General features: G+C 43.4%; 1 protein-coding gene across 1 annotated transcript; it reads left to right on the plus strand.

The window, feature by feature from the left end:
• The first annotated feature begins 15 nt into the window (after positions 1 to 15).
• Positions 16 to 8,120, plus strand: FCF1 (FCF1 rRNA-processing protein). Its single transcript, XM_054025018.1, has 8 exons — positions 16 to 68; positions 350 to 417; positions 888 to 959; positions 1,366 to 1,514; positions 2,099 to 2,171; positions 4,642 to 4,729; positions 5,477 to 5,571; positions 7,050 to 8,120. Exons 1-8 carry the CDS (start codon positions 66 to 68, stop codon positions 7,096 to 7,098), a joined length of 597 nt encoding a protein of 198 aa, XP_053880993.1. The 5' UTR covers positions 16 to 65; the 3' UTR covers positions 7,099 to 8,120.
• The last annotated feature ends 738 nt before the right edge of the window (positions 8,121 to 8,858 follow it).

The following is an 8,858-nucleotide window of genomic DNA, read 5'->3' on the forward strand; positions in this document are numbered from 1 at the left end:
CAGAGGTGACGAGCGAGGCGAGCGCCGGAAGTGGGGGCCTGAGTCGGAGCCGGGCGAGGAGCAGGATGGTGAGTAGCGATCGGCGGCGGCGCGCTGCTCCCGAGCACGCGGATGGGGGCTGTGGGGCTTGGCTGCCTCCGCGTGGGGGTGGCCCGCGCCTGATTTTCCGAGTCACAGGGTTTCTGTACGTGAGCGGCGCGGTAGGGGAATGCTGCGGGGGTGGCTATGTGGAGAGGATGCGCTGCCGGGGGGGCGCTGGGGGGAGATGGGTTTGGGGAGCGAATGCCGGGGAGGCAGGTTTGGGGGGTGTCTGTTTTTCCTCCTCGCCTCTAACAATGTTTCCTTCCAGGGGAAACAAAAGAAAGCCAGGAAATACGCCACCGTGAAGCGCATGATCAACCTCCGAGACCAGCGCATGTGAGCCTCCCAGCGATGGGGTGTGGGGGGTCAGGGACCAATTCATAGTACTGGAGATTTAGCTTCAGAGAAACTTAGGTTCCCCCAGTCAATCTTTGAAGGCCAATGCGGGATGAGTCTGGGTTGACTGTTCTCCAGTGTCTTGTCCCATTTTCAGGATCCCCAGCGATTGCTTTCCCTTCCTGCTTTAGAAGATGTTTTCCCACCTTTATCCATTTCACTGTCAAGGAGTCTTCCTGGGAGCTAATCTAAATTTTCATAATTTCAGTCCAAACTTCCTAATTTTACTCCCTTGTATCATTCTTAGCTGTTCCTTTTTCCCCTTGATTTTTACACCATTAAGACATTTTTCTTCTAGTATTATATCCGTTGTTGTCCCCGTCCGTCCGTCATCGTCCCCCCCCCCCCACTCCATACTAACATACTTGTGAGTGTCACACAAAAACATAATTTATTTTTTGTTGCTTTAGCAAACAGACGGAGCGTGCAAAATCCAATGTGAAAAAGAAGGATGATCCCAGTGCAATCAAGGAAAGAGAGGTGTAAGTACCAAAGGAGCTGCACTCTGCCTTACATCTGGGAGAGTGGAGATGCCCTCTGCCTTGCCTTGCACTTGGGGGAGTAGAGGAGATGCAGCACTGGGCAGTTGCAAGAATATTTTCCCTGTCTCTTTCACTTAGAGGAGTCTTCTAAAGATTGTAGGAACTTGTTCCTCCTTGGCCTGAATTTCTTGATGTGTATACTGTGGGAAGTGGGGATTGGACTCTCAGAAGGAAGAGAGGTGGAGGTGGGCTGTTTGGTAATTGCCACCATCTTTCTCTCCAGGCATTATCTCAGAACTGCTCCTGACTGGGCATGTTTCCTAGCAGATCTGTCCAGGTCATAGGATTTGATACATTGGTGGTGTCAGTTTAAAGTAACTGATTTGAATTGTTTCTTTCCTGACAGCCCTCAGCACCCTTCCTGTTTGTTCTTCCAGTATAACACACAGTTGGGCCCACCCTATTATATTCTGGTTGATACAAACTTCATCAACTTCTCCATTAAAGCCAAGCTGGACCTGGTGCAGTCAATGATGGACTGTCTCTATGCCAAGTGTGAGTGTCTGTTCCTGTTAGTTTTTCCTGAAACAGCATGGTGCCCTGGTGCGGTGAGGTCTGCTCTTGCCTGCAACAATCCCTCACTCTGCCACAAACACTTTGCAGGCCACATAGCACTAACTTACAGCAACAAAAGACCAGTTAAAAGGATTTATGCTGCTGGCTGAGTACAGGGGCCAAATTAGCTTAATATTGAACAGTGAGCCTGGGATTCTTGATCTGCATTAACCTTAGAACTCTTTGCAATTAATAATCAGATGAGTCTTAAATACTAATCTTGACAAAATAAAAAAATTAAAAACAAAAATTTTAAACCCCAAATTCATCCAAAAGATCCACAGACTTAACAAGAGATGGCCAGCTAGCTGCTCGGTTGCTTTGCATTTCATTCCTCCCTCCCCCCCATGAGTTTTTTGTATGTTTAATTAAACTGTAAGCAATTCAGGGTAGAGATCTTGATAGTTTATCTTAGTATTTTCTGTAGAGCATATTGTCATAGCTAAGTACTGTAAGGTAAGAACTAATACACTTTTGACACTATAGAGGTAATAAATAATATTAATAATATTCTGTTCATGCAGGTATCCCCTGTATCACAGATTGCGTGATGGCTGAAATTGAGAAGCTAGGGCAGAAGTACCGTGTGGCACTAAGGTAGGTGCAGGACACTCAACTCTATTTCTTAGTCCATCTGTCTACTTGGCTGCTTCAGACACTTCGCTGACTAGATTAAGTGATATACACAATCACAACCAGTATGGTTGAATTTTAAATAGGCATTGGGAAGTAGAAAGTTCTGTTCCCAAAGCTTGGGCTAGGGTGGAAAGTCTTGCAAGAGCTTATCTTCTTGGCCTATCAATTCCTGCACAATGTATTTTATTTAAAAAATGTGTAGTCATTATAGTGCAAGTCATAGCTCCAGTTTATCTACAGTCATTGTGAGCAAGACTGGCCAAAACACTCAGCAAAGTCATTAACATAGATCATTCACAGAAGGTCTGCACGATGGAGGCAGCAATTCAGTTTGAATGAAATTGGAGGAATCCACCATGAGAAAAACATTTGACTCTGTATACACCAATTTGTCCATCATCCTGGACAGTTCTGCTGCTCAAGACCACATGGATATTCTGGAGGAGGATGATAAAATCTCCTTTACCACGATTGCAAGCCATATTTAAAAAAAAATCTTTATCCAAATCAGCCATGTTTATAAAGAGATCTCTGCCACTGGCATTCTGTTCTTCCTTTGTGCTTGTTCTTTCTGCAGTGGGTAACCTGTTGAGAAGAGAGTATTTAGGAGTCCCTACACTGAGGACAAAAGTTGTTTATAAAGTCTTGTGAGATCACCCATAGCAGTCTTGCAGGCTGCACTGTGTTCTTCAGTGAGAGCTCTTAAATCAACTTGATCCCTTTTAATATCAGGAGGTGATACAAAGAAACTGGTCTTCATCCTGACAGGAGAAAAGAGGACTCTGGCCTCAGCCTGCACCAGCTGGATCCTTGATGTTCCAACTGTAATTCTGAATTCCCTGACTTATGTCAATTTAAATGATCACACTCACAATGAGGCATTCATTCATACTTCTTGCATTTTATGTTAAAAAATCCATTTTCATACTTCTGTAAACTTGTAGTATTTGCTAGCATGATCATTGAGAAACTTCTCCAGAGTGATATGTTTCCAGAGCTTTGTACATCAGCACAGCAAAAAAGAAATGTTGGTGACTTTCCACTACAACATCCATACTGCACTGGATTTTGAAAACATTCCAGTTCTTATAACTAATTAATATTTCTTCCACCATATCAAAAGCACCTGCCTGCATTAAGGTCTGGGTCTGGAACAAGTTTTGAAAAAGAAATCTTAACAGAATTCACTCAATCTCCAAATCTCTTATCTTGTGACACATATTTTTTTATACTTTTAAATTGCAGCAAACTTCCAAAAGAACATTTCTCTGCAACCGAGAATAAGTAGGAGAGAAACCTTCCTCCAAAGGAGGAGGGGTAGTTTTTTTGTTTGTTTGTTTGGTTGGTTGGCTGGTTTTTTTGTCCTCAAGATTAGTTCATGTTTTCAGGGATTTATCAGCTGAGTTCTATCTCAGTCCTATAGCAGCATTATAACGTGAACTGGTAATCCTAGAGTCAGAGTACTGGCCTGCAATTAGATTCATAGTTCCATTGTCTATAGAACATTAGTTCAAGTCCGATAACTAATTTTCCTCTGCTTTGTCAATCAGCCATAATTATTCACTTCCATTCTTGACCTATTGTATAGTATTGCACTGCAGCTAGTAAAGAGCTGCAATGTTCCACCCCCAAGAGGGCTCTGTTTTAATGGTGGGTGAAGTTATTTCTGCATATAGCTTGTAAAGCACTTTGAGATAAGGTACTAAAGGGAAATACGATCCCTGCCCCCGATATCTATGCAGCGATTCCATCTACATAGACAATCAAGTCAGGCGCGTTAGTCTAAATGTCTTAATCATTCAGTAGCTGAGGGAAGGGCATTATGCAAGTCCATGATAGAACCAGGCAGTCCTTGCCATGGATGCAACCTGCAAATATGTGGCCTACATCTTCTAACTGACCACAGTGGTAAAAGGGGGAGTCGCAAAGACCCCAGTTATAGTCACTAGCAGCACATCTAAATTGATTTGAGCTTTACCCAAAGATGGCTTGTAAGGTCAAAACCAGGAGGCTGGACTGTTGTTTCTGTCACAAGAAGGCATTGGCTATGTTTGAGGCTTGTTCTTGCCACCTGGACATGATATTGAGGTTCTGTAGGGGAATTGTCCAAATTACTGTTTTCTGTTTTGCACAGAACCCTGATCTTGATTGTGGTCTCTGGGTGCTACTGCAATAAATACTAAGTAATACATAAACGATAATTAGCCACAATATTTGTTAATCCAACTTGTGCTTTTTGACCTTCTTTGCTCCTCATTTGAATTTGGCCTGAAGAGATTTTAACCCCCAGTCTGAGGTCTTGAGATTTGGAAATTGCCCAGAATAGAAGAGGGGCTGTTTCTACTTCCTCACTCTGGAATTGTCTGAAGATGCCTCTATAGGTCAGGTGTCCTCGGTACTCTTCCTAATGACATCTTTTATGACCCTACAGGATAGCCAAAGACCCACGATTTGAACGCCTGCCTTGCACACACAAAGGGACCTATGCAGATGACTGCTTGGTGCAGAGGGTCACTCAGGTACCTCCCATTCCAAGGGTTCCTTTTCTGCACTGTTGGCATGAAAACTTGCTGAACTCCTGTAGGCACTAATGACCTATAAAATCTGAGACCTGCTGAGAAACTGTGGGAGCCAGTCAAAGTTCCTCTAGTCCAGTATCCAATCTCCAATGTATCAATGTTAATTACTTGCTTCAAAGGAAGATCTAACATCCCCATTATGCACCTCATTGTGCAATTCTATCTGAAGGAATACGTATGGGATGGGAAATTCCTTCCTGAATACTCCAGCTGGCAGGCCAGTAGCTTTAGTAGCAATAAAGATGATAATACCGATCTCCTGGATAGTGGTTTTTTTCAGTAGATCTCAAAGCATTTTACAAAGGAGGTCAATATCACTGTCCCCATTTTACAGATGGGGAAACTAAAGGACAGAGAGGTAAAGGGTCTTGCCCAAGGTCACCCAGCAGGCCTGATCAGAGCCAGAAATAGAACTCAGGTACTTGAGTTCCAGTCCAGCACTCTATCCACTAGGCAACACTGCCTCCCACCTGTAAGTCACCTGGACACTATGATGAACAGAAGAGCACAGCTAATCTGTAGTAGGGCTCTGTATGAATAAGTATAGCATCTTATCCTAGTAATGTCCAATTCTTTTAGAATTGGTGCCCCACAGTGTTATGACTAAGCGAACAGAAGCATTTGTTTGGCCTTTTCTCCACTGGGCTGGGTCGTTGTTAGAGTCTGACATGTCTCTGTTTCTTGCAGCATAAGTGTTACATAGTGGCTACGGTGGACAGAGACCTTAAGCGGAGAATCCGGAAGATTCCTGGAGTCCCTATCATGTACATTTCCAACCACAGGTGGGAGACCTCTCTAGCAGGACACAACACTGACTTTGACAGAATTGCTGTCTGTTAGCAGTTTATTCCCAAACATGTTTGGTCTTTCTATCTAACTTGGGGTTTTCTATAGTGCCTGTAACTGTCTTTGAGTCTTTATAAATGGAAGTGGTATGTCCGCTTATGTGAAGAAAAGACCGTACACAGTTGTAACAGGAGTACCTAGTAGTCTAAGTTTGGAATGCCATTTCCATTACAAACAATTTCAATCAGTTGCTCATAATTTGGAAAAATAATTTCCTTGGGGTCAGTTTTCATTGTCTGATCTCAGCCGAGAAGTGGTTTGTTTGTTTTATTTATTTATTTATTTTTTAATTCTGAAGTATCAGCAAAATGCACTCAGAAGTTTCTTGAGGAGTAGGGTTTTTTCATGTCCCAGTCACAAATTTAGTGTACGCAAATAAGTGGCTAACCTAGTTTCTGATGTAAAACAAGACAACTTTGAAAGAAATTCATTTAGTGACTTTGAAATAGTGAATTTTTCCAAGCATTTGGTGTTTGGGGCTGCTTGCTTAATCTAAAGTTACTTTAAACTTTGCAGGAGCTGTAATCTGCTTTAACATAATCTAAATTTGCAAGGATTTGCAACAATCCCAGCCTTCCTAAAGTGTTTATAAGAACCTAAAGAAAGAGTCCTTTATTTACCTTTGTAGGGCACCTTCAATATTTTAATATTATCTTCTGCATGAAATACAACAGTTGTATCTTTCCTACCAGCTGTTAAATAGAGGGGGGAGAGAAAACAAGGTCGGATTTGAAATGGTGGGGAGGGAGGGAGAGGCTATTCCAGATGCTAAGGGAAGCAGAGAGAAAGTTTTTGTACTAATAGTGGTGAGATTATGCGAAGAGAGGAGGAGTCTGGTGATATGTGAGAGGGGAGTAGTATGTCAAGGTTGGCTGAGGCGATTTCACAAAGAGTCTTAATTGATCCATAACTGGAATGTAGCTTTGTATATTTCTCTCACAAAGCGTCTCCTGCTGTCATACTTTTGTGTCCTTGAATGCAGCTTGGGTGACTAATATAGCAGCTCTTTGAAGTGCTCTGCTCTCCATGCTGCTCTGTCACAGGGCTGAAAGGATTAACGTTACTTATTATGTAAGAACTTGGTCTGAAGCTGTTTTCCTCCCACGGCAGTGATAAGTTTTCTGGGGTGCCTGTGCCCCAATAGATAGGTCTTGAAGAGCTTTGTAATGCTGGAACACTGGTGGGGACATCTCCAAGGCTCTTTGCAATTCCACTACTGCCAATCTTTGCCCTCCCTGGGTATTCAAGCTGCAGGTCAAAATGCCATGGAGCTGCTTGTTGTGGTCCTGAATGGATTAGGCTCCTCTCCACATTTGCTGCCTGCTGAAGGGGAAGGTGGCAGGGCAGTTACTGGAGGAGACTGCTTTCCAAGCAGGATGTTCTATACTCACGATTTTTTCTTTGTTGCCTTCAGGTATAACATTGAGAGGATGCCAGATGATTATGGAGCCCCTCGATTCTAACCCCCTGCTACAGATGTTCCCAGCACATACCACTACCAAGCATCAGGATTCTAAACCCAGTTAGAGTGCTCCTCTGTTTCTATTCCAACACACACACACACACTTCCCTCCCTCTGCTGGGGTTGCTCCCAAGGTTGCCGATGACACTGGACTGATTTCTGAGGCCTTGGCTTTGCAGCTTTGGTCTTCTAATGAAAAGCCGTTTTGGATCTGTCTACCTTTATTCACCCTTGCTCTGCCTAAACCCATTGGTTAAATCAGCATGCGTGGGAGGGAGTACTAGGACCCAAGGAGTGCATCTGCCTAGCTTCCTCCTCATTCTGCAGGTTGGGTATTTAGAGAAAGTGTCAAGGAAGGATCCAGCAATGGAACAGAATGGAAATACAAGTTCCTAGAAACTGGAGTTGCAGATCAGTTTGAAAAACTGTTGCCTGCAGCAGGACATGCATTTCTCTGGCACAGCTGAAGTCTGCCCCACACTTTGAATTTCATTATCTGAATGGTGGAGAATCAGCAAAATTATGAGGCCATGGCAGTGGATATACCTCATGTGGCCATAGAGGCTCTGAAAAAAATCAACATACGAAGCTGGGTTGTGGGGACCTATATAGAACACCACCATCCCGCCTTCCAAATCCCTGACTAAGTAGATTCTTTGTGTTCTAGGTCTGAACAAAACTGACAAAGTTCTCTCTCCTCCACATGAGAACATGGGGGCCAATGTTACTGAGGCCAAATCTCCCATCAAGCTTCAAATGAAGAAGATGCTTTGTTTAGATGTGACTGTCAAGCATGAGGATAAACTAACTTAAAAAACTCACTTGCAATCAACTTCCTGTGGTCCTTGCTGAAAGAAAAACTGGCAAGCATGACGGTTGATGAGAGCACCGTAGGCAAACTTCAGTATCTCTACTAAACGGGCAATAATAAAGGTGTTCAGTCCTTATTTGGAATTAGTTGGCTTTTCTTCAATTATTATATTGTCAGCATAATGAATTAAACATGATAGTGTCTTACATGCATTCCTGAAACTCTGCATGTCTTCATGTGTGTCTGCCCACTTCCTGCTTGATGCAGGCACTATTTCACAACATATTCTTAGCTGGTCACAAGGCACCTCTTCTAGGTATTTTTACTTGTTTATATTCATTGTGGAAAAAAGTGATGCTGACTCTGCCCAGCAACTAATGATGCTGCTTCCATGGCTGACTCTACCTGGCAACTAGTGATGGTATCTCTGTCCCTCTCCCCCACCCAATGGGAGCTGAGGGGGGCAGCGCAGGAAGCAGACATTGCTGGCAGCATGTCTGCATGCGTCTTTCCTCTGCAGGCAGCAGTGGGGAGGTTCTCGGGCTGCAGATGGCCTGTGGGCCAGGACTTTTGAGACCCCTGCTCCATAACATTTGTGAAGGGAAGGTTGAAAGATTCTTCTGCTTCTAGTCTGGCTAGTTCTATTTTGTTAGCTACTTCTTTGGTAGTCATTTTCCTGTTTTCTTGTGCTGGGTCACACCCCTCTGCAGTTGACTGAAACTGGGATGCACTTAGCTCAGGCTGCTGCTGAGTTAACAGAGACTTTCTAACTAGCTACTCCCGAGGATGTAAAAAGAAAAAAAAACAATTCAGCTTGTAAGTTCCTTTTACCAGTCGTTTGCTCATTAATTGAACCCTTCTCTTAACAAAGGCTCTTGTTAAAAAAACTTAACACCTCTGCCTTCGGACCAGGAGAGATAAGATATGCATCTACCTTCAGCTCTTCTTTC

This window comes from Malaclemys terrapin, chromosome 4 (genome assembly GCF_027887155.1).
Source record: "Malaclemys terrapin pileata isolate rMalTer1 chromosome 4, rMalTer1.hap1, whole genome shotgun sequence".
In the NCBI taxonomy this organism is placed as follows: Eukaryota; Metazoa; Chordata; order Testudines; family Emydidae; genus Malaclemys; species Malaclemys terrapin.

What these genes read in the sequence shown, in the direction of transcription:
- FCF1 (XM_054025018.1), top strand. An exon ending in GGACTGTCTCTATGCCAAGT is followed by an intron (nt 1,515 to 2,098) that starts GTGAGTGTCTGT and finishes CTGTTCATGCAG; the next exon opens with GTATCCCCTGTATCACAGAT. An exon ending in AAGTACCGTGTGGCACTAAG is followed by an intron (nt 2,172 to 4,641) that starts GTAGGTGCAGGA and finishes ATGACCCTACAG; the next exon opens with GATAGCCAAAGACCCACGAT.